At 37.5% G+C, this 27,359-nt stretch overlaps 1 protein-coding gene across 1 annotated transcript; it reads right to left on the bottom strand.

The window, feature by feature from the left end:
- Positions 1-2,984: 2,984 nt before the first annotated feature.
- Positions 2,985-27,117, bottom strand: LOC577813 (adenosine receptor A2b-like). Its single transcript, XM_011676212.2, has 2 exons — positions 26,607-27,117; positions 2,985-7,909 (listed from the first exon to the last, which is right to left on the bottom strand). The coding sequence occupies exon 2, from the start codon at positions 7,003-7,005 to the stop codon at positions 5,803-5,805; it is 1,203 nt and encodes a 400-aa protein (XP_011674514.1). The 5' UTR covers positions 7,006-7,909; positions 26,607-27,117; the 3' UTR covers positions 2,985-5,802.
- Positions 27,118-27,359: the final 242 nt, after the last annotated feature.

Raw genomic sequence — 27,359 nt, 5'->3', positions numbered from 1 at the left:
TAGAGATGGAAGAGAGTCACAGATCGAAGGGAAAGAGAAAGAGAAAGAGAGAGAGAGAGAGTCAGACAGACACAGAGAGAGAGAGAGAGAGAGAGGGAGAAAGGGAGAGAAAGAGGGAGACAAATATAAAGAGACACACATCGACAAACAGATAGATCGATGGATAGTAGAGGGGAAAGAGACATACAGAGAGACAGAGACAGAGAGACAGACAGAGAGAGAGGGAAAGAGGGAGGGAGTGTAAGAGAGAGAGAGAGAGAAAGAGAGATGGACAAAAGAAGTAATGATGCTATAGGCCATTTTTGTAATGTAACCAAATGTATTGCATACGTCTTTGTGAAGTGCCTCAATACAAATTACTTTATTCACCTGTTAAGAATAATTACATTTTTAATAGGCAGAGTTCGATCTGAATATAGTATGTGTTGTTGAGTAGGGTAATCCATAATATTTGTACCACATAGCAACAAATAATGTATGTCATTCGCATTCTGACTATTGAAATACAATTGTTTGTATTAACAGGTGAATTAAATAATTGTATCTAGGCACTTCACAAAGAAGTATGCATTTATTACATTTAGTTACATTACGAAAATATCCCATTAATCATAATGCGTTTTCAAAGATGCACATACGGCGGTATCAGACACAATCGTCCCGATTCATCTTGAATTACCTAGATAATAGCTATCAAGATAATTCATACCTAGGTGACAGACAGGTGGCAGACAGGCTACAAATTATCTAGGTAACTATTGTCTAGATAATTGGCCCCTGTCTGACACCGCCTATACATCATTAATGTTACATGAGTTCTTAAATTTAAACACAATTCATGGAATGTTGTAAGTTTGTAAGAGAATATATATATATAATTATACATGTATGTTTTTCACGTTGTCCAAAGCTATCCAGGAAAGCGTAAATGACCCACTTTTGAATCTGCACTCGTGTCGAGTTACTCCTTTGATATTTTCATCTTTCGTTGCTACTTTTTCAGTTTTATTGCGCTTTCTTTCAAAAGCAGATACCACGAGGACCAACCTGTAGCCTTCCAACTGTATTGTACATATTGCTGTATATTTGATTCCATGACAGGAACCCAGTTCTAAATAAATTCAAAGGTGGTGTTGAATATTTGGAAAATAAAAATATCCGTCCGAAATGTTATGGAACACAAGTATACTGGATGGTGACAATCTAAATAATTTGTTTGAAAATTGCTTTCATATCTATGATGATATCTTTCATTTTAAAGTTTTTTCAACCATGGTACATGTAATGCGATTACAATTTTGACCAAAACGCTTCTTTTCAAGGCTGAGGCGTAATCGATTTATCCAAATCTTACACAGATAACTTTTATTTAATCGCCTATTTATTAGCCTATATTTAGAGAATTTTAAATACTTTCACGACTTTAACACCTTAAGGCATCGTTCAACAATGTTAAATCTGAGATGCATGACCTTACGTGTTATCAGTGTCAGTGATATGGTGTAATATTGAAGCCCTAAAAAAAATTGCCCTTCAAAATAATCATGAAGTGCCTCAAAAAGTAAATATCTTTAAATGACCGGTTTCACCGTACTCATTTTCATAGACTCATAGACTAAAGTGTTATAAAAAGACGTTAGGAAAACGAAAAATTAAATTTTGATAATCAGACAGACGATCGGCTTGTACAAGTCATATGATTCCTGCCTAACATAAAGGTTTATAATTATGATTGCAGAATGAGCTAAATCCAGGATTTTGTTTCAGAATCTGAGGCAATGTTCCAGAGTCACTTTAAGAAATGGAGACGACACGTTCGGAGAGATGCCGGGTGATGGGCTTAAAGATAAAGACCAGTTATGGTCATGCGATTGCATTGTGAAAGAAACGTTGTGGAATCGATCAGAAAAGGTTGATCATCTAGCATATAAGCATATGGTGTGTACTGCAAGGTTCTGGAATCATCAAAACGATAAGATATTTGGCCCAGTCATGGTAAAGTTACAAGCACTGTCTGTACACAGAAAGATGTATATGGGACTACCCCTACACGTGCGCGACACGTGCGTTATATTTATCAGGTCTAAATAGATATAATAATTTACCAAATATATCAATTACTGGGTGGTTTCTCGGCAAAAATTGTATGATCACTTATAAGTCAAAGCATATTCTTTCACATGATTGGTAATAAGACCTTCCATTTCATTTTTTTTTGAGAGGAAGGCGTTTCCAAAACTGGTCTTCACCTTTAAGGAGAAATGGCTGGAAGAGGAAAGAAATAGGTCGAAGCACCGGTCAATTGATTTGCTGAGCCCGATCCGATCGTCATTCCGTGAAGATATAAGCGGATAAATCTAATTGGATAGTCGATCTCTTATTAAAAGTGTCTAGTACCGAGACAGATTATAGGTCTTGACTTCAGGGGGCCTGGGGGCACCTCCCCGGTCAGGCTGCGAATAGAAGGTAAAGAGGGATAGAAATAGATAGGGAGAGAGTGATAGAGAGAGAGAGAGACAGACAGAGAGAGAGAGAGCGAGATATAAAGAGAGGTGAGAAAGAAAAAGGTAGGTAGATAAATATATAGATAGATAAAGAAAAAGAGAGAAAAGAGGTCTAAGTATGTTGATGAAATGTATGTGAACGTGGCTATCGAAATGGGAGGGGGGAGAGTGTTTTTCTGGAAGGCACTGAAAACATGATTCTCCCATACAATTCCCCCTTTCGATAGCCGCGTTCTCTTGCAATTCACCAACATACTAGGACCCCCCCCCCCCCCGCCCCGCAGGAGTATCCCCTCAATGGCTTGACCCGTGATACGCCACCGAGCTTTACCATTGCCAAGGGCATGCTCTTTCTCAGACAGACATCTGTAATCACGATGCTTATATCTGCACGAGTTATTTTTTTCTGTAAGAAATTAGAAGCACAAAATAACTCTTTCTAAACGAAATAAATGCACTTAACAAATTGGATGTTTTTTCTTTTATCTTAGATCATTTCACATTTATTTCGTAATTTGTATATTAAGTTGTAAAATCTTTCAATAGAACCACCTCTGTAAGATATTTCATGTAAAATAAGAACATGGTAATTTACATGAAACGGAATATTTGAGAATTTCATCCATAATCGTACACATTTCGATTAATTTCCAAAAGTTCGTCCATTGTTTTACAAAAAACATTCTTTTCAATGCAAATCGAACAAACAGTGTAGTTTGGTATTCAAATCGTGAAATCAGATTAAACTACATATTTTTCACAAGTCATCTAAGTAGTTAATTGGCGATTTTGTTTAATGCACATGGTATTCTTTGTTCCAAATCAAGGGTTTCGATACCGAAGGTACCAAATGACGCCCTTTCAGTAGCAACTAATTACTGCATTTTAATGCTTTAACAAAAGAAGATATTCCCAGGACAACATAATACGTTGTAATACCTCATAATTAAATCGGCAATTTATATAGTCGTATAATCCTTGTATTCTATTACCTCATAATCAAGGTTTGAAAGCGACCCATTTGTTAGAAACTAAATCAATTTTCGGCAACAAAAAGATCACCATTGATATAATTATAGTTAAGATGCCTCATTAAAGTAATCTTCTCATTTCTTTTATCCCATAAACATACACCGATACCCTCAAAGCAATAAACCGATGTTAGAACCTCATCTGGAGGATCCCAGAAACAGAGAAAAAAAATCTACTCTTCAAAGTTTCACCTCTTCTCTTCTTTCTTTATTCGTCCGCTGTCGCCAATTCAATTTGTATTTTATTAGCGAACGGGACGGCGCGAAACTAATCTCCCTGATGAAATCTAATTTCCGTGACTTGTCAGGGAGAACACAATGATTTCAGGTCGCATCTTCAACCAAAAATGTCTCAGTTAAGGGTCGTGGTTTTATGGTTCGTCATACCACACGTGGATGGTTCCATCAATTTGGAGGGGATTGAAGGACTGATTTGATATCCATGGAAGCTTTAAATGAGTTTTTCGGAAGGTTTTGAGGGTGTATCGACAGGGATCAACCAGTTAATTACACGAATAGGGGGAGCGAGCACTCCTATCCTACGGCCTCCTACCCTATGGCCTCCTTAATGCAATGTATACACATTTTGGTAAGGCTTTAACATTTGCCGACAATTTCCTTTTATAATCAAAGTTGGTAAAATACTATTCATTCAAAGCTCTGTAAAAAATGTTTAACCTGCCGTGCAGCACGAAATACAAGGTGAGAATTATTAAGATACTCGGGACGTGGTGCGCAATACCTTTACGCAATTATTTGTAGTTCTGGTAATATCTATTAGCTTTCAGGTAAATAGCTTTTGATAAGTTGTCTATTTCGTTTCTAATCTTGCAGATAATTTTTTTGAGATTTGAAGTGTGCGATATCATTGATGAATAAAATAATACGTGAAATATAAACTTCGAAATGATAACCAAAATTGCAGTTTACATAATAGCACCAAACACAGCCGTCATGTCCATAACTTTTAGTTTGGAAGAAATTAATGAACAAAAGACAAACTATTCTTAAACGACAAAAATAAACATCAAGCCTCTTTAAGATAAACTAGAGAACCTAATGAACCTGTAATAAGTGTTTTTCCGGTTTCCACGGATGAAGACATACAATTAAATCAAGTACAGTGTTTAGGTTTAAGTCGTAATAAACAGGAATTGTGCAGCTTTGAACCTTTTAAGTAGACAACATACAATAAAATGTTTAAAGCTAGAAAAGCAGTAACCCGTACGTTTCAAGTTAGCCCAACTATCCTTCGTATCTGGCTCTAGCACTTCCTTTCTGGCTTTAGCACACGAAAGTTAAATTGCCAGCAATCCATCCATCCATCCATCCAACTAACCAACCAACTACCCAGCCAACTGTGCACTACGAATACAAAGAAAAGGTGCTATGTGGTCAGGATTATGGTCTAACGATTATTACCTTAAAATTACATTCGATGTGGGCATTCTGGCATTACCAAAAGACATTGAAGTAATGGTTATAACAGCTACAATATTCGATGCTAACAGTTTCGACACAATCAAATAATATTTGAAACATTCTCGAATGGTGTGTGTCAGAATCAATCAAGGTTAAGGTGGAAATTGGAAATGATATTATTTAATTTTCTCCAACTCTCTTTTTTACAAAACTGCTGCTCTCACTTCTTATCAATATATCTAGTTTTTCGTTCGTTTCATTTATTCAATCAATTTTACTATATGAATCGTGCCAATTCGGTATTATCACAAATGTACTGAACTTTTGGTAAAAAGGCAAGAGATTCAATTTTTTGTTTTACCTTCCCCTTGGGCCAACGGAATGATGCTCTTATATCAAGGTTCATTATGTAAACGGACTTAACTGGACTTCGTAACAATTTTGTGCTTCTCTTTATGTGTTTGACCTGACTGCTAAGAAAGCGTGTGGATGCTCGTAAGTCAGCAACCAGGGGACCAACGGCTTTAAGTCCTCTCTGAGAGACTTAGTAATAAGGATTAATGCCTTACTAAAGGGCACTTGCGCATCGTCTTGGTTTCGAACCCGGAACCTCCCGGTTACGAGACCACTGTTGTACCAATGAGCCATCGTGCCTCCTCTTTTGAATTATACAATTACTCTTATACAATTTAAGTACATCCCACCAACAAAGTAATCACCATATTATGCTTAATTACCAGGCGAACGCAATATAGAAACGTTGTAATCGACGCATTTGAATAATGGTTCAGGTTTGATGTTTTAGACATCAAATACCACTCAAGTTTCATTGCAGAGAGCTTTTTTCACCTATCGATAGTACTGCCCTGACCGTTAGTTCTCGACTTTGGACTTCCGTTCTTTTTTCTTTCAATTTTATGAAGACATATCTCAGATTTCCTGACCGAGTTCGGAGTTGGTGACGGAGTCGTTGTTGGAGGGGAGCTTCGAACACCGTTCCTCACAGTCTGGTACCCGCTACCCTGGAACCGCGAGACCTCGTTGCCATCGGGACCAGCGGTCATACCGGCGTAGTCATCACCGGAATCGCAGTTCTGCACCTGGATGATGCCACATAGAACAACTTTGAAGATGAGCTTATGGAACGTCCTCCTGAACTCACGGTTACTGAAAGCATACAAGATTGGGTTCATCGCTGAGTTTGCGTGCGATAAAATAATGGCGGTAAGAAGGATCGGGTAAGGGACCGGTTTCCATAGCAACGAAATACAATTAGTAATGTGAAGTGGTAGCCAGCTAATAGCGAATAGTAAAATGACGATGGCTAGAAGCTTCGCCGCGTTCCCCTCTTTTACAGCGAGCCGCGAACGTCTCCGAGACATGTCGTCCTGACTTCCTACGACTGTTCTAGATATTGCAGAGTACTGAATACGCACAACTTCGAAAATTTTCACATAGACAAAAAGCATCATGACTAATGGCGGCAAAACAAAGCCAAAGAAGTTAAAGTATACCATGTAGCGAAGATCTATGTGTTCGACAAAAATGCAGTAGCCATGTTCCGGTTCACCCATATTCCATCCGAATAGAGGGGTTAGTCCGATGATGAAGGCCAGGACCCACGTCGCGAGCAGGATCATGATGGCGCACTTGGAGGTCGCAACGCGTCTGTACTTGAATGGACGCGTCACGGCGAAGAACCGGTCCAGGGCCACTGCGAGTAGACCAAAGATGGAACTCTGCGTGAGAGCCACGACGAAAGAGTTCGTAAACAAGCACGCGTAGAAGTTGTTATGAGGAAGCCCTGCGTTCGTCGCCAGCGAGAACGGGATGGCAAACATCCCAACCATCATATCTGCGATGGCCAGGGATACGATGTAGTAGTTGGTGACGGAGCGAAGTCGTTTGTTGTAGTAGACGGCCCATATGACGAGGGCATTACCGAACGTCGCTGCGATGGCTATGGGAATCTCTGTCGCCATACCAGCGATGATGTACGGGGCCTCGGGCTTGTAGTCCGGTTCTGAGTCATTGAACGATTCAGACATTGTACATCCACACCATTAATGCTCAGAATAAAACATCAAGAATGATTAATTACTTCCCGCTATACACGCGCGAAAAATCTAGAATAAATCCGAAAACGTCTGATGGTGAAGCCTCCAACAGTTGGTTGTTGCGAAGTCGAAGTCTTACAGCTTCCTCGTCAACAGACGACTACACAAAATCAATAATTTCCAGTAATCCTCCGCAAGCAGACTGTGCTAATGGAGCTGATGACCCTACATGAACTCACACCCTGACATGTTTCATACAGGTGAGGAAACAGCGCCTTAAACACTAATTCTAAGATGAGTCCCACGATCCATAAGCAAACTTCAACCTTCTAATGGGTAGAACGTAATGATCACATACCGCGTTTTGAAGTTATGAAGTCGCGTTAAACACTGTTCAATAAACCGCTGGTGCTATCATCCCCGTCTAAAATCATTGGGAATCGAAATAGTCCAATTGTTTGTAAAGACTCTTTCTCAGACGCATGAGCCGTATCGGTGATACAATCACTCCTCTGCAAAGAACGCTGCGGAGGGCATCGTCATGGAAGAAATATAATAAACGGCCATGCAATAGCAGTGAAGCATGTCTGACCAAACGTTTGTTTTTTCTTATTCAATTCTAGTCAGATATATTCACACGAAGAGAGATTTAAGTTCGGCGATTGTTATCCTCACGGACGACGTAATAAATCATCAGATTTCCATCAACATGTCAAATGATCTACATGTAAACCTTTAATGTTACGGTATAACGTGTTGCATCTCTTCATTCGGTGAGCTAATACTTGATGAATGTATTCTTTGGATCTCCAGACATTTCCGCGTCCTGCATCTGTTGGTATCTTGGTGATTCTTGGCAGGTTGCTTCACGCAGGCTCTCTTGTCTCCCAGGCACCTGGAATCAAAATGAAACAGAAACAAAATATTGTCAACACATTAATAGACAAGTGTAATAAGTCATTTTTGTGCAATAAAAATGAAAACACTTCGTGCAAATTCCCAGAGATAACTGCCAATCAAAACACAGGAAACAAAAGAGTCGGTCATAGATATTTTTTCATTTTTGAAAGTAATCATATTTTCTTGAATACGGTCGCAAAGGCGTTGGAATATATTATCCTAAGGCAAGTTTGGTAGCACTGTGCGTCACGTATACAAAATATGTGTACATGGCACAATGGTAAAGCACATACTCGCAAGTGTGATTTCTATAGGCAAGATAATTGGATATGGAAACTTTCTTGAGAGCCTTTGAGAACATGTTCTTGCCGGGTGATCATTGGTTAAGCTTCATCGCAGAGTTGATGCTCTGTTTCTCTCTCTCCCTCTCTCCTCCCCCTTTCCCTCCCCCTTTTTTCTCTCTTACTCTCTTTCTCCCTTTTTATCCTACCCTCCCCCTCTCTCTCCATTACACTCCTTCTTCCCTGTGTGCGTGTTTGTGTGTGTGTTAGTGTGCGTGTCTCTCTATCTCCCATCCCTCTCCCATCCCTCTCCCTCCCCTCTCTCTCCCTTTCCCCCTCTCCCCTCCCCATCTCTCTCCCTCTCTCTCTCCATCCCCTTCTCCCCTCCCCCTCTCTCTCTCTCTCTCTCCCCGTCTCTCTCCATCTCCCTTCTTCCTCCCTCTCCTCCTCTCTCTCCCTCCCCCTCTCCCCTCCCCCCTCTCTCTCTCTCCCCGTCTCTCTCCACCCCCTTCTTTCTCCCTCTCCTCCTCTCTCCCCCTTCCTTTTTCAAACTAACCCCAGGGAGATTTAATTAACCGAATACTTTAATTTACAGCAAGGTGTGAGATAAATAACAAATTCAGATCGTCACCCGTCTCCCGTCGTAAAATGCAAATGTTAGCCAGAGTCATTATGCGTTCTTATCAATTCGTTATAGGAGCCGACGATATTATTCAGGTCATTGTAACAATACTCCAGGGTATATTTTGTTAACAGCTCGAGTAAAATGCAAATTTCTGTTTAAAACCAACAGACTGGATAAGACTTGTACGACTCTTAACCAACATACTGGGTGAGGCTGTTACACTCTCGTTGAGATGATCAATATTCCCCATCTCTGCAAATAATCTTCTTTCAACTATTAAATTCCTCTAGCATACACACAGTTTTATTTCTTTGAATATAAACACATAATCCAAATAAAAACAAAAAACATAAACACATACACATGATCGTAGAAGCAGTTATGAAGAACATAAAAACATGAAAGATTTCCACCATGTCACGAGCAGATGATACACAGTTATAGTTGAAAGATCTTAACACAAACAAAGATTAATTTTTACACCCCTCCCCCTCTCCCTTCTGCCCGACTCGACTTTTATATTAAAGCTAACACAGGAATACTATCGATATGATCAATTTGTTTAAGAACACTGTATACATGGTATACGACACATTATTTTATCGAACGCATGAATCACCTAATATCATTGTACGAAAGAAGTCTCTTGTTGCATTGATGTAAATATTTATCTTATTATCCAATAAACCTGTCACATTCCCGACACGAAATATCAAACCAAAACTCGGTCGTTCTAATTGACGCGGTAATGAAATAACGAGACTGTAATTAAATTTCCATAATTACCACGCAATGCACCATTTCTACCCTAGACAGCGTGCAAAATAGAAGTGCGTTATCATTACAAAGTAACGTCAGAATGCTTCCAGTTTTGGGGGCTACGATGCAATAACTTACCCTTTTAAATGTCGCCAATGAGCTAATTAGGGCATTGACGCTTGGAGGGGCGCAGCGCACCAGGGCTTGGCACAGAATTATAATGCTTTTATTTCCCTAAATTGTGTCATGGTGGAAATAAATGTATCGATGTAGACATTATGAGTCCAATGATCTCAATTCAATGACGCAATTTAGAATTTGGCGGAAACAAGCTAGGTGGTAAGTGGCGATACGGGAATTCTTTATTAAAAAAATGGACCGAGAATCGAAAGAATCCAAGCGGAGGTAAAACATCATTATCCGTAAGCTGCCAATTCTCATCACCAGAGGGAATAAAAGCAAGCAACCATTAGAGAGAACATATTTGCCATTATTATCCTCTTATGTTTACAAATTCCCAGTTTCCCGGATATGATGAATTTTAAATCCTCGAATTATAATGAAAGAAGATAATATATTCACTCTATGAATTGTGTTTGTATCAAAAGGAAAGACTCTCGGAAACGCAAGGCACATTAACTTTACAATCATAATGGGGCTATTATATCCATCCACAACTGAAAAAGATACTTCATTTTGGCTCAAACTGAAAGCGAATAAGATATACCAAACGAAATAATATCACCACTTGATTCATTATATTCCAGCATAGTTATCATTTTGATAGATGTATAGAACATAAAGTTACTCTTTTCTAAAGAATGTGCTAACATCATCAAAGCGTGTGTCGGAGATATAGAAGGGAGAATACATGGAAGAGAGAGAGAGAGAGAGAGAGAGAGAGAGAGAGAGAGAGCTACTCAGACAGAAAGAGAAAACAAGAAATAAAGAAAGGGAGATATCAAAACCATTAATTTGATGGAAATTGTTGCCATAGCAATGTATCTGTCATACAAAAATGCTATTAAACATATTAATGGCTGGCGAAAGGTATTCAGTTGTGCCATTCGCATGACAATTTTTTTCGAAATGGGTGTTGGTTGATGGTAGTTACCATCGTTACTATTCAAGCGAAAAGGGTCATAAAAGGTTTTTAGGAGCAATATTCCCTTTCAATTGTAATCGTTTACATTATGGATCAGTAAGGCGTTTTCATTGCCGCGGTGAATACCTACATGCCTTCCAATCCGTGGATATGCAGAGTGGTTTTGAAAATAGGCACTTTGAATTTGATAAGGCGCCAAGGGTAAATATTTCACAGCAAAATGTATAAATCCTCTTGCACCGGAGATAGATATATTTTAGATATATTTTGCATGTGAATATTTTACGCCGTAGAAGGTAAAATGCATAAAAATACACAACAGATGTGAAATACATAAAGACATGTAATACCTATTAGTTTAAAAATTAAATTGTATACATTTCTGAAAACATTCATCATGAGAATGCATGGATAAAGATAAATAATGAATGTAAGCTTTCAATTCATCATTTGTAATTACTCTATTCATATGATTTGGAAGGTAAAGTAACACTCAATTACCTATAACCATGGCAGGGTTTAATTTGATAATTTCAATCATGAAATCTCGAAATTTAGATATCAAGTGGGACTACCTTTCAGATGAATACCTATCAACTTATGATTGTATTTTATAGTCATTTATGCCCTAAAATAACGTAAAGCGGCAGTACAATTGAATTTCTAAAGCTTTCCTAGAATTTTAACCAGTCATCGCATCATCTGATTATGTGTATCAAGCAAATGATTTATTCACTAATTAAAACCTCACTATATTTAAATACCAATGAGATCAATTTTCCAGACGAGTGATATTTTGCGGCTAAATTAATACTTTCAATTCCATGCGTTTCGGTGCCCAACTAACGAAATTATCAAACAAATACAAAATTGCACCCCCCCAAACAAAAAATAAAAAAATAAAAATAGGTATCGATCAGTCGCAAGGTGTTTGTATGCAATGAGAAGGCTGTTCATGGTTTTCGTTCTGGTATTTGTTGGTTAAATATCAAGTGGAAACATTATTCTTTCCTGATATTTCATTTTGCGATGTCAGTAATACAATTTTACGCCTCTGTCTGACTATCTTCGAATTTCAGCAACACTTATAAATAACCACCACCGAACCAACATTGGCCGGCTCTGCCTTATTAGATAAATCTTTATTTCCTTTATACAAATAAATGAAGGTAATTTCAAATCCTTATTTATTATTTCCTCTGGCATGACTGCATAACAATCACGATACAACTAGGTCCGTTCCGTCATGCACTTAAAACGGAAAGAACATTTCCCACGCATTACGAAAATCGTTTGGGAATGTAATAATTGTAATAAATAAGCCAGCGAACCCCCAGAAAATCATTCAGTTGCGCTGTAATTGTTTCCTATCATGTCTAGTTTATATTGCCTCCACGCTTGTGAGTAATGGTCTGTAGTTATCCACAGGCCAATTGCAAATAAAAACGAATTAACCTGTCTCTGAATAATGAAACCGGTCAATTTCCAGTAATTACAGAGCGGCGATTTATTGAATGACATTGCGGTAGTTGATGATGATGGCCTACAAAGCGATGAACTGGGCTGGAGACCCATATTTTGCTTTCCTATTAACCTATCCCTCCTTTATTATAATCATTGCTGAATTTTACATGTTACGGTGTAACAAATATAGGTTATTTTGTTACGTGATAGCAACAAAAAAGAAACATTGACAAAATTCACCCCTCCCCCAAAAAACAAATCACCAAAAAAAAAAATTAAAAAAAAAAAAAAAAATCAAAATCAAAATAATTGTGTGACCTTCCTTAGATATTGCTTTATAGCTTAAGAGTGCAACCCGAATGTCAAAAATACCATTTGAAAATCACTTCGAAGTTGGAAAGATTATGGAAAGCAGCATCGTGTTACGACAATGGTATATGTGATTCTTTTCTAGTTAATCATCTTTGATAACATCAATTATTGTAGGAGTACTTGTATCCGATGTTACAAATATAATTCACATTATGATGTAACAGCAAATGGACAAGCGTGTGTCTTGATATTATTCAACTCAGGTTCACATTAATATTCTGTCGTAAATGTCCAACGTGCCCTTATAATCTTTTATTTTAAAAAGCGGCAAGGGAGAGATGGACTGAAAATGGATTATTTCGTGGCATTTTAACTCAATTTTAAGTCCTTAGTTCGCAAACAGACTTCCTAAGAGAGTTTTTAATTTCACAACCTGACACAAGAGTAATCAATTCAAAGCATAGCTCCAGGAATGTACACGGACAAGTAATAGACATTGGAGAAAAAAATAAAAAATAAACGAAGCATAAAAAGACTCCTGAAAATTACTTTTTGACAAGACGCCCTCATGTTCCGAGAGGCCTCAGGAAGACAGCTGGATAAATTTGATATCGATTGCTACACGATAGCGACATTGTCATCATTCTGTTATTTGCGCAAGCAATCTAATTACAGTGACAGTTAAAAAGCTTACGCCTCAAAACTACCCACTGGGAGAATGACCTCTTCATAAAAATCGATTTCCGAAGTAAGGACAGGGTGGATGACTTTTCTTTTAGCTTTTTGCGATGATTTACAGGTGCATATGCACGCATGGGGTATATTTTTGATAATTGTATTTTGCGCAAATAGATTGAAGTTACACAGGCAATATTGATTCGTTCTCAGGAGTTTTATGTATATGAATAACTGATGAAATACAAACTAAGTAGGTAAACTATGTACTTAACAGCTTTTCATCGAGCATCTAAAAGTTATTCGATCTGATAAATTTCCAGTGAAAACCTCATTTTCAGAATTATAATCTTGATTGACTTTGTATGGGGATTGATTAGTTAAGAATTATATCAACAAACTGAATGATAATAATCTAACGATAAAGTTATAATTCAAACGGTGTCTAAATCCACAGTGTCAATGTTTATTCTCCTTCACAAACCTGTTACTCAACCAAATCATGTGATAATCCAGAACTAATCATTCTTTTGATAATCCACTCCAATTTGATTGAATTGAAATCACACGCGAAAACAAGCCAGGTCGCTCGCTCTTTTTCCGAGAGTGCAATGAACTTTCCGCGATGCGAGCATTCCACCGTTTTCATCGACCAGCCTTCTCCCCCGTGCTCATACACGCCTATCCCCCAGGCACACGCAGATAATTAAGTTTATTCAAAAATTGTTGACAATCATCCCTTTCCCCCCAAAGTGAGAATGAAATCAGGCTATGATGAGATTAGGGGGTGTACCCTACGCAACAGGAGAGTGCGTGCTCTCACGGGAGGACTGTGAAGAAAGTCCAGCGCTCGCGCTTTTTCATTTCTATCTAATTTGAGGAAGTTTTGGAGCATGTTACAATGCGAGCCGGTGCCTTACCGGTGATTGTGTTACAAGTCTGGCAGTTTGTTGTGTCGGTATAGCGTGAATCTTCATCGCTCTTTCGTCAACAGACGAGATAAAGTTAACGAGATTAAAAGTGGGAGTTTGTCCGCGCATGTTCTGCAAACAGTCACATTTTTTAATCATGTTATGAAAATAAACGAAAAGAAAGCCAAAGAATCATAACAGAGAAGAGAGGAGAGGGATGGGGAGGGGGAGGGGAGGGGTGGTTGAAAGAGTGAAGTACGATGAGGAATGTTGTTGTTTCTGAAGTTAGAAACATGCTCTTCGTCTGCTGAAGAGATAGATAAAAAGAGGGAAGAGATAGATAAAAAGAGGGACGAGAGGGAGTGAGAGAGATAAAAAAAGATAAAGAAGAAAAAAAGAAGAAGAAGAAGAAGGACAAAAAAAAGAAGAAGGGAGAGGGTTCGAGAAGTCGAAGAGAGAGAAGGAGAAACAGAGAGAGAGAGAGAGAGACAGAGACAGAGAGAGAGAGAGAGAGAGAGAGAGAGGGGAGAAAGACTAACATGAGGGAACGAACTTCACGTCTTCATAAGATTGCATACAGTAGTGTTGTGTCGTAAAAAGAACCCGGGCAGCTTTAGATTCACTATTTTATTTGAATGAAGAATACGAAAAAGTACTAATGTGGTCATAAACGAATCACACTTTATAAATCATAAACAGTTTGCAAAAAATGATCGCCTGTTCGCACCTTCACTTCCACTTTCAAGACAGTATACATCTTGGAAATAAAAGCTGGTGAAAAGTACCTGGATTTTACGAATCTATATGACTCAATATACATGTCTCAATGCCCTGGGAGACTTCCTACGCAAATGTTTGTTATCATACACTGAAGTGGACGGGACATGGAGATGTTTTGATAGAAAGCTAGACTCCATAGCCTCAACAATCGTGGGTCAATCGTACGAATGAATTATTCAAATCTGAGACAAGATGACGGGTGATGGGTTGACTTAACTAATGGTCATTTAGAGGGGTGAGTTTGATTAAGACCAATGGTGGTGCTTTGATTGACCGTTTGACCGTTACACCTGCGAGGTATTCCTCGGGCATGACTTCTGCTCTGTTGTAAATTACTGCACAGAGAGGGTGTAAAAGGAAGTGGGAAAGAGAAAGAGAGAGAGAGAGAGAGAGAGGGTGAGAGTGAGAGGGATATAGGGGAACACTGTAGAGTAAGGCACTAAGAGAAAAGTGGCAATCAATAGAAAATGCAGAGAGATATGGGGAAAAGATAAAATAAGAAGGGAGATAACTAGAGAGGTAGATACAGAAAGAGGAGAGAATTGGGGGAGGGGAATAAAAAGAGATATTTAATCACCCCAATACTAGTTTTATACAAAGATAATTATGGAGAAAGAGAGAGGGAGTGAAAAGAGTGGGTGGACATCGAGAGTGAGGTACGAAAAGGGAGAAGGAAAGGGGAAGGGGAGAGAGAGAGAGAGAGAGAGAGAGAGAGAGAGAGAGAGAGAGGGGGTAGATAGAGATAGAGGGGGAGAGAGAGAGAGAGAGGGAGAGAGGGGGGGATATCAGAGAGATACAGACATTAACTGAAATATATTTTCAAAGTACTCCCATGTAACAGGATTTAGTCCTTATCAATTAGTGATGGGCGAGGCGAGAGGGAAAAAGTGATAATAGGAGAGAAAAAAATATATAGAGAGAGAAGATATATCTACTTGAATAGGCAAGGGAATAGTATGTTGGCAGAATGGAGAAACTTGGATGAGAAAGAGAGAAACGACTTCCACGAAGAGGGTCAACGAACACTAAACCACATCTGTAGAAGTAGACAGTACACCTACGCGGAAACACCAAGATGGTTTGACAGACGATGAAATACATAGAGCTATCGAATAGTCAAGACGATAGTAATTTCCTTCAAATTACGCTTGAATGCATTCATCAATCATGCCTATCTCATCAAACAATCTTCTGGTAAAAGATTCAAATTATTTCGAGTAGGACTTTATCAAATGTATCCCCCATCCGAAATGGAGCGGTTGATACATTTATGACAGTTATCTAAATCTTTCCTCTGAGTAGTGTGTTTAGTAATCATTGCAAAATAAATTAAATGTTATTGATTCGAGATGAATATAATCAATAGAATGCCCATAAAGTCTACATTCACTGTATAATAATCCGGATTTCATAGGAGCCTGATGGATATGATGTTGATCTTTGTTTTCTAAAGTTGATTAAACTTCATGACCAACATAAATGTATCTATTTGAAATAGATAAAACGATACAAGAAACATTAGTCAATAATATTCCACATTTCCAGAGGAATAAAAATAGATTTTATAGGTATATTTGTTGAATGATAACTGCACATGCTGGCTGGTTTATCTATACGTTTTACATTTTGGGGCAATCATAATATTGAAACGTCTTTTCTCAATATCATATAAAATTATATTTATATGTTTAATTCAATTTTTGTTATAATAGTGTATAGAAAACATATCAATCAGGTAAATAGTACTAGAATTAACCAAGAATTAAACAAAATTATCATTTATATAATGTATATCATATTATTGTAGATAATAACCGATTTATTAATGTTTTATAATAGAAATATAAATATAATGTAGTTACCTGGGCCTATCTATTAATGTGAGTAAACAATTTTCTATGTTTGAATGTATATAAAATTATGACCGATAGATAAATGAATAGAATTTCGTCTCTGAATAGGTCCTCACTACACGATCATTGTCAGGAATTGAAAAAAAAACTAATAACCAACGGCTTTTTCATGACCAGGTACACTTCACTGTGTAGTGTGCGCGCAATAAAATATCTGAGCTGGCTACACCGCTAAACCGACTCCACGCCGACTCAAAATCAACCGAACATTTCCTTCCGGGATGATGATGATGAATTTTTGTTCAGTTTTGTACTCGATCTGGTGTCGGTCTCGTTGGTGTGACTGTGACTGTAGTATTACACCTCGGTCCCGAACAACCGACTCCGAACCGATTCAAGACCGACCGAATCTTTTCCTGTTGGGTTTGTTGTCGATCTGGTGTCGGTCTGGTGTCGTTGTAATGTGACTGTGACTGTGATTGTGTTATTACACCTCTGTCAAACCGCCAAACCGACTCCAAAGCGATTCCAGACCGATCAGATCTCTTCCTGTTCGGTTTGTTGTCGGTCTCATGTCGGTCTCGTTGGTGTGACAAGGCCTTACCAATGAACGAGGCGACCATATTTTGACTCTCCCTTCACCCCATCATCGCATGATGACAATGCTTATATAGCCAATGAAAACATGCCCTTGAGCTTCTAACCTATAGGTGTGCCTATGCGTGATTCATTGTTAATTTAATGGATTTTAGGCCCCACAACAGAGTGTTACAAAGTATAACCTTGGGCATCGAAAAGTCATTTCTGGTTAACGGAAGCGGTTCATTACAACATGTACTCATGTTATTAAAAACAGACAAGAGAAGCGTGGTATGGGGGCATGTATGGAATCAAATTTAATTAGATGCGCGATTCCGAAACGATTAGCATAGGTTAACACTTTATGCACCAAATTAAAATATGACAGCCGGAATTCAAATTTCCGAAAGTGATCAACTTTTGATATGTAGGAAAACGTAAATCAAGAATCAACGGTATTAAAAAAAAAAGGAGCTATAGTGTCAATCAAAAATGGATTGCTGCAGAATTCGAGGGCATCGCCGCTTCATACTACACACAAATCATTCAATTTTCTAATGCTGGGGGCTATTCATCCCCTCTCCCATATTAACATTTTAAGCCACATACTAATACGCAGTACATTGAAGGGTGATTATGGGTGATGATCGGGAGCGCCAGAAGGGTCAAATCTGACTGACATGAGCGCTATACAAGAACCCACTATTATTATTATTATCATTATGATTAACCAATACAGAATTATCGAAGTATCTAATTGTTTGCATCAGCATCTACCTAACCCATTGCGTTCTGGAAGCGGATGGCTCCTGTATAAAGGTCTATGGAAATGAGACAAGTCAGTAGTCAATGGCTTAAAAGTGAAATTCAAAGAAAATCACAAATATGTCAACTAATGTATCACTAGAAACTGGTAAGCTAACAGATGGCCATCGTACAGCTACATATCGGGTGATTTATAAAAATAAAAATACAACCACTTCCATAGCAGCTGGGATATACGAGAGATTCACCAGAAAAATAACGATGTTTTAATGACGTCACAACAGGGACCAATACTGCTCAAGCAGACGACATCCCATAAAGAATGAACATAATTGCAAAGCTATTATTTGTCAAATTATAATGAGTTTAGTGTATATAAATGTACTGGCACGTTAAACCGATCAAAAGGGGACATGACCCGATTCTGATAACTAAAATCTTTTGCTTGTAAATACACAGGATAGGGGTTAATTAACAATCAAAGAAACCAGACTTTCAAATTGAAAAGCCCCCGGATTAATATTAAGGACGGCATTTGTTCCCTCTTAAAACGCCGAACATACCGCGGTGTCTGCAGCTGAATGTATAATGGCGTGTTATTTTGTTTACAAGCGACAGATTCCTTTATTTTTGTATCGCTGCATTTGTCATCAAAATAAAACCATGCGCGGGGTTTAGAGTGAGGCAATAGATTATACATTTAGCCTGACGGTAGTGAAGTAAGAGAAAGAACTCAAGAGAAGATGAAAACACAGGCACTGAAAATGTGTGAGATGTCATGGGACATCGTCTGCTTGTGCAAATGATGTCCCTGCTGTGATCTCACACGTCTCAGCAGCGTTCGGAGAGCTATTCAGGTGCTATGCCGGGGCTGTATTTAAGCGTTTTGTAATTTATAATAATCATACTTCGAATGTTTCCAAGCATTGAATTTTGATAACCTTTTCGAATCAAAGTTTCAACTTTGCAATAATGAAAATAAAGCTAGATTTAAAATCAATGAATATCTACTTTAATAAGTTTCAAGGGGTTTCTCAATGGATACAATTATGAATTCCTATGATCAACCTTTGTACATATATCTCTTTTTTGTTGATGTGAAATTGAAACTAGGCCTACTCTCTTTTCACCTCGTGTCTAGAAAGCAATTACTTAACTATATCTTAGACCAATTCAATATTGTCTTCTTAGTATTATTATAAGTGGTACCTATGTAAAATATACAATGTGGTTTGTGGTCACCGCTTAATCACATTCACAATTGTCTTGTTTCCTCGTGGTCTTCCATCTAATTTATTTTCATTATCAATCTTCAACACTTGATTGTAATACTGTGCAAATCGCACCTTTGATATATCTTAGTTATATGTGCGCAGACTTTCTGATTAACATTTCTCCAATTTTTTTTTTTTTTTTTAAATTTGCTCTGAAAAAGTTAATCTCCGAGATATAAAAGAATGGCATATACCCTTATAGTTAGTCTATTGTGATATAAATAAAACATAATCGCTTATTCTACAACTAATACCGCAGCCTTTTCACCCGCGACACTGTGATCGTACCATTTATATGCACGGTGGAAGTCATCGGGTTATGTTACCCCTTTAATTTAGCGGGGAATCAATGATAACACCTCAGAATACTTGGACAGTTGTCTTTCACATCCTTGCTAATCAGCTACATTCTATTCATAGTAACAAACACCTAGATTTGGATCGCTCTGAAACAAAAATACACATGTACAACTTCCTTCCTGGTTGGAAATGACTATCTAAGAGATAAAAAAAAAACAGTTGTGTTTGACGAGGCCCTTCTTTACAAGAGGATTACACTTGACGATACTGTCTTTTGTTATTAATTAAGTGTAGAATGATTTTGTTTCATGTTTCGTGTGTCAGATCATGTTTGAGTAAACCGGTCACGCAATTTCGTTGAGGAAGAAAGGAATAAGTTGTCTAGAAATACTGATTGTTTAATAGATATTTTGAGTTGTGTAAAATAAAATCTGAATTGGTTAACAAATATTAACGCAGATAATCAAAGTAATGAAATGCGCATGAAAATTTAGACTCTACTAACAATCAAGAGAACTAGACACAAATAAAGGCACAAGGGACTACACAAAGAGTCGAAGATGTGGCAACAGATTTCGGTCCAATTTTTTTATAGTCGTTTTAGTTATTTTTAGAATACTAAGAACATAAATTATTAATTTCACAAAACTAATCCTCTTATTTAGGTCTTCTACCTTCGAAATAACTTTATTTTGTATTAATATTAAACGCATCATTACTCAAATAAACATTAAACAAACACTCAGTTTGATATTGTATATGAAACTTAAAAAGCGGTACGAACAAGAAGAAATCGCAGAAAAGTCTTTCAGAAAGGTAAATTAGGCAATTTAAAATCGTATTTCAAAGATTATGCTATTGAAATTGAAACGAAAACTACATTAGAAATATTGAAGACGTAGGTTAAAAACAAATTAGGCTTAGAAAAGTAATTACAGATATAAAATATTTATGATAATCGATCTGATTCCTCTTCACGGATCAGGGAGACTGGATGAATAATGAAATATTCATATTTTATAAAGTATATTATTGCAAGAATATTTCTTCATTTACATGAAGGAATGTCAAAAAGATGGGAAGAAGGAAGACAGGATTGGTTTGACCTAATTGTATTTATTTATTTATTTATTTGAGCTCTTGCCATGAGATTTCAGAGATCAGGGAACGAAAACAAAAATCATCTCCCCTCCCCCAGCCCCTCTCGCGTACCCACAATCACCGACCTCCATTTCGTATTGAGTCGACATTTTATTGATGAGATGTTTAAAGATTTGGGTTTAATGAACTCGAGGTGATCCTTGAAAATGCACCTCCATGGTTTAATATAACGATCGAGCAGGCGCGGATCTACGGGGGGGGTTAGGGGGTTCAAACCCCCCCCCCCCTTGGGCGGCCCAAAAAAAAAAAAAAAAAAAAAAAAAAAAAAAAAAGAAAGAAAGAAAAAAAGAAAGAAAAAAGAACGCACGCTGGAGAGAAACCCTTTCAAGTGCAAATATTGTGAGAAGATATTCAACTCATCTGGTAACTTAACCAAACACATGATAAAAAGGCTGGATATAACTGTGTATTAAGCTGTTACTTGATATAAAAAGACGTTATCATGCACTGCTTTTTATGGTCTCCATTGTGTTAATAGATGCCAGGAAAACATCACTTACGGGGTTCAAATAAACACCCCAAAAAAAAATCGGCTCGCCGCTACGCGGCTCGTGGACGATGCTCTGCATCGTCATTATTTTGGTCAAACCCCCCCCCCTTAGCAAAAAGCTAGATCCGCCCCTGTCGAGTGCATTTTAATTATTTACAACAGTCATAATTCTAATGTTATTAGATATAAGTTCATGAAGTTTATGAAGTACACATAAAAATTCACTGTCAGAAAGCTATCGGCATCGTAATCCTCACAAGCCCATGAATCCATCTCTGATAATGCTATGCTTACAGCTACATCTATATATTCCACCTACTCCGTTCATATTGCATACCCCCCCCCCCCCCCATCCTCGCCTGGGACCCCCTGATACAGGTTAGGTATTTGTACGTGTTTTTCTGGGTCAGTCAATAACGGCTATTTCTTTGTCACGACGTCAACATTGGTTTAGGGACATGTTACAGATTCTATCTCAACTGAGAATAAAATAGAAATGCCTCGAAAATATAACTAAATTCAATCTGTTTATCTCTACTTGTTCGTTGATAATATGAGCTCCTACAAAAACACGGAATATTTGTCTTGAAAGTGCAGAGGTGTTGGTTAATAACACTCCAACGTTTCGCACTTTCGAATGTACTTTTCAAAAGGTCTCACAATCTATTTGAAACTAAAGGTATATTATTCTTCGTGAAACACGAAAAAATGGAGCACATGAAAATGTAAATTTCAATGTGATAGGCACGTTTGCTTCGTTGCTACTATGTAAGTGGGTCCTTAAGACCCCTGAAGGAGCTCGGAAGTCAGTCATGATATACATCACAATGTATTATTGAGATGGTCAAATATTGCACTAATAATCATTACCATTATTAATATGCCAACGTCATATAAGTGATCATTCTCATCAACATTTCTATCTATATCGAACGCAATAACAATTTTATGTTTATACATTGCCCACTTAAATCGATGTGCCAGTGTGTTTCATAACACAGAAGATCCTCTCTATAAACACTTGAATAACTAAGATTGCCATGATATTTCATTTCCAAGATCAGACTTCCTGCTAGAGTACGCCCCCACAAAACAGCAAGGTGCCAACTTTATGATCTCCAGTTACAAAATATGTTTTACTTCAGAAGAAAAAAAATAGCAATAAAAACAAAAGATATTCTTAGATTTCTCACGTATATCATTCCCCTGTCATGTTTTCACTTTGTAAGGTTATATTTGTATCGGTTGCCAATGAAACCATAATTTTATAGTGAAGGCTCATACTTTCCCTATGCCAGTGACTCCTTGCCTCTTCTATAAATCTGATTGTACAAAACATAGCGATGACCCAACCTTGTACTATGCATCAGTGTCACAGTTTCGTCCTCTCGCTCACCCTCGCATGTTTTCTTTCTAGCATTCTACCTATAATTTGTTATTTTTATTCATCTCTATCTCATGGTCTCTCTATTTTATCTATCTCTCTTCCTCATCATCAACATCATCATCATCATAGTCATCATCATCATCGTCGTCGTCGTCATCATCATCGTCATCGTCATCATCATCATTATCAACAACATCATCATCATCATCATCATCATCGATATCAACATCATCATTATCATCATCATCAACATCAACCTCATCATCATCATCATCATCATCATCATCAACAACATCATCATCATCATCCACATCATCACCATCATCCTCAACATCAACATTATCATCGTCGTCGTCATCATCATAATCAACAACATCATCATCCTGTTCATGATTCGCTTGGTGTGTGAACAGTGTGAATAGTTCAATGTTGAATCAATACCTGCGCCATTAAACCATGATTACATCATCTAGGCTTGTTCACATAACTATAATCTATGTATCATAGTCCTGACAAAATTCCAAACTTATGTTTATTGCTATGATTAAGATGTGATTGGACGGAAGACAGTCCTCTTCGGGTTAAGGATGAGCCTGGGGGCGCCAGATAAATACTTCAAGGGGTTTAAGAACGCCATCAATAAATTATGACAATCAACGACGTTTCTAATGTAATAATTATGACACCAAACGACCTGTAAACTGCGCTCATGAAATATGGATCGCGGTTAAATCCTTCCCCCCAAAAGGGGCAATCATTGGAAATAATCTTAGAGTGAGAACGTAGCCGACCGTCTCCAATTTCTCCGCTGACACCGGATAATCGGGTAAAATATGGAATCGGAGTTTCACGCGTATCATGTTCCGATTTAAAAAGAAGTGTTTAAAACTCGAGATATTTCGAGAGACAAGTCGGCATTTGATAAGGTTCTTATAAATCCCATGGGAAAGAAGATGACCCCGATCATAGTGGCAAATTTGACGAGTTGTGGAGTAATGCATTTAAGAAGGTGATGTCCACGATAGTATGGAGTACCGACGTGCAAAACACGAGGATGACCACTCTTAAAGTCAATATGAATGGGTATTTAAAGGTTATTATTTGACATGTAATTAAACTTGAACTTGAACTTGAACTTGAAATTTATTATCTGGTAATAAACACATAACAATAATAGAGAGTATAAGATAAATGATTCTTGCTTTAGATGTAGGCCTCCGAGATTGATTGATGTATTTCCGGAGCTTTTAGAAGCTCAGTGACACAGATTTTTTTTTTAAGCAACAAGAAGAAAAATATACTTCCGTAAGCGGTTCGAAATCGACATTTTTTTCGGACAAATTTTGTAATTATTATTATTATAACTATTACTTGGTCTCTTGTCGCCCTGGGCCCTCTTGCACAGCAATTACGTTTAAAAAGACCCAAAAAAATTTCAGCAATTTTGAATAGTGTAACTGGAACTTGATTTTGATATTTGTTGTTGAGATATAAGGACACTGCTGCATGACTGGGGTTCAACAATTGGGCGGACAGGGTGGAGTGCATGCGCATGAATCATACACACTCCCTAATAAAAATCACGAAAAACATCAACTTTATTTGACCCTCGGTTGGATGGTATTCATATTCTGAGGCTAAACCGACAGCAAACGGAAAGCATTTGATTAGCACAACGCTACTGGCTGTGTTAGGATGAAAAAGGTCGACCGAAGTTCAAAGTGACAAATTGTTTAAAGGACAAATGGGCCATGGGAGTATAAATTAATAATAGCAATGGAGCTGAAGTTTGAACGAGTGTGACTAAGATCCAGGTACAATAAATTAGAATAAGTAGGCTAATGAAGAAGCAGAAGAAAGAAAACAAAATCATTTTCAAATTCTAAATAAACTAAAATTATAGAAGTAGTTTACGTATTCTCGAAGACGTATGTATTGTAAATTATTTCAAACGATTCAAAATTAGTACAATTTGGCCAAAAATACAGTCCGTGTGCGCTAATGGAAATTCACGTTTTAGCTTTATAATATGCAACTATATAATCAGATGAACGGTCATGACGAACAAATATATATATATATAAACAGTGCGTATCAAAAAAGAGTGTACCCAAATTTGGTAGCTCCTAATTACAAATTCGTAACCAATATGACTTAAAAATTTATTTCATGATGAAGAGTAATTGGTTCTCTGTCCAATGAAACCCAATTCATATTATTTATGAGACGGGTGACTAAGCACCACAGGCTTTAAAAAGTGTTGTCAAAATCGCCTTGTATATACCAAGTTTGGGCTGATGGAACGAATGTGGGTCAGGCCATATGCGTGTGCTTCTTTGGTCTTAAATCCTTTTAAAAGTTCAATTTTGCCTCGTGTTTTGCCTCGTGCTTCAGTGCTTCATTGTTTAAAATGATGCAACATAATTATCTAGGATTTCACTGAACCTCGTTTCAATCCATAGGATAATCTTTAATTATTTTGAACAGTCTACTAATTGCTTGTCTCAAGATATCTAAGTTCTCTCTGCTCACTTGTCCGCTGCGCCATTTCATATGCGTAAGGAGCATTAGGTGTTTATCTCGAATAGTGAATGAAAACTCAAAGGTAACTAAACAGAAATGCAAGAAAGAACACATATGATGATAAGCATAAAATAAATTGACAGTAGGCTTTCACAAAGAGAGAACATCTTAGATACATGTTATCAATTGTGTATCACTCAATGAGAAGGGTTACCGTGAACAAGGGGTAAGAATGAAGTCATAATTGTAGTCATCACAACGAAGAGAATATCATAAAATTTGCTTGTAATTGGCATTTCCTTGAGTTTGAGTTGATATTAACAACCTTACTCTTCTTTTCAACTGCCTAAAAATCAATGAATATAAGTGAGCAATTGTTTTTGGAATGAGATAGCACAAACATAATGCTTTTTGACCTACATTCATTGCTTCAGCCCAAACTTGGTACAAGAGGATTTTGACAATATTTTTTGAAAAGCCTGCTGGTCAGTCATCCGTTGCAGGACAATTATGAATAAAGTACTATATCATTAGACATGATATATGATTCAAGGTCACATAAATTATAACATTTTTTATTACAAGCTTCTAAAGTAGGGTAAACTTATTTTTATTCGCAATGTATATATAAGGAAGTCAGATGATTTACACATTTTACATTCAAATGTATCGAGAATATATTTAACAATGATTTACAAAATGTCGATGGACGTTTGATGTACGTGATGTGAGAGTACCATTTTCCATATTCAGTTGGAATTTCGCTTAATGTAAAGTCAAACAGAAATTAATTTTATTATAAAGAAAATGTGGATAATTCATTATAAGACAATTTGGTATAATCCATTTTTAAATATCCGTCATACATAGATCGTGGGGGGAGGGGGGTTACATGCCCTTTAGAAATTATGCCCCCTTTCGGGAATCAAGCTCGAATCGGTTCGCTCTAGACAAATTTACTCTCGAAACATGTGCGTACTATATTAATAGTGCGGTATGGTATGTAACCCCGTAGGATTTCCTTGCCAGAGTTGATTCTGTTGTTTGTGCTGTTTTGGCTTAAAAGGTGTCCCATTGGCCAAAAATGATAGGGTTCAAATTTCAGACCCCTCCTTCAGTTCCTTGGGGGTCCATATTGGACGCCAAAATGGCATATATAACGCGCAATAGGGAAATTTGGTGTCTTCGGGAAAATTTGAACCCCATCAATTTCTGATAGCTTGGACCCCAATAAATCCAAAAATGCAAAAAAAAAAAAAAAAAAAATTAACTTTGGCACTAAAATCCTAGTGGAGCTGTTTCAGTGACATACCGTACCACACTATAACCAACATTAAAAACTCCACCTCAGAGTTTACCGTTCATTAATGCTGCCCTAACAAAATGTCAACTTCCCTTTCGTTATACATTAGCCTCGCTTTGTAGGTGATAGAACCTAAGTTACTCACCGGTCGTTCTAATGAATACCATGCGACATTCCTCCAACGTTGAATTAAATCCAAAGCAAGCATCGATTAATGGACGCTTTTAGTCTCAATGAAAGTATACTGAAACTTCCTCCATCCACAATGACGGGGTGCATGTTAACCTGCAATAAACAGAACAACACGAACCAAAGAATGACTTTATATCCAACGTCCGATTATCCGAAATGCTTTTAAGGGAGATGTTCCGAGGTTTAAATCCTTGGACGAGGTATTTGAACTAAATACAACGCCTGGCGAGGAACAGGGCAGGATGTGATACAAAAGTGACACGATGGTCTTGAGTGGAGCGGTAATAGGAAATTAGGATTCAGGTTTCAGATTTGAAGAGTAACGCTGTTATCAAGAGGGCGTCCTATTTTTGTCCTCATGCACCAGAGCCATCTATACACACATAGTTTGGCCAACTTGGGTAATTCGCATATTCTTTTCTTGTGTGCTTGCCTACTATAAGCAGTATTCGACCTACTGTGCCCAATTTGAACCGGGTTGGCCACACTCTCCTAATCAATGGCCGGGTTGGGTCCTGAAAATCAATGGACAACACGACTTCATACACTGTCGCTCATAAAGTTGGAATATTTTTGTTTTACCCCAATTTATGGAATTATTTAAAAAAAAAAAATTTAAAATGCTAAAGCATGTGTATGCTACTATGCTTATCAACTAGAGGATCTACGCCCTTAAGGCATAAATGACAGTAATGAGGTTAAATGC

The sequence above is a fragment of the Strongylocentrotus purpuratus genome, unplaced genomic scaffold, assembly GCF_000002235.5.
Source record: "Strongylocentrotus purpuratus isolate Spur 01 unplaced genomic scaffold, Spur_5.0 spur5_scaffold_2, whole genome shotgun sequence".
NCBI lineage: Eukaryota > Metazoa > Echinodermata > Echinoidea > Camarodonta > Strongylocentrotidae > Strongylocentrotus > Strongylocentrotus purpuratus.
The sequence above is the reverse complement of the archived record's forward strand: the minus strand, read 5'-3'. Positions and strand labels throughout refer to the sequence as shown.

Bases quoted from the DNA above. Each gene is read 5' to 3' on its own strand.
- LOC577813 (XM_011676212.2), bottom strand. From the start codon at position 7,005: ATGTCTGAATCGTTCAATGACTCAGAACCGGACTACAAGCCCGAGGCC.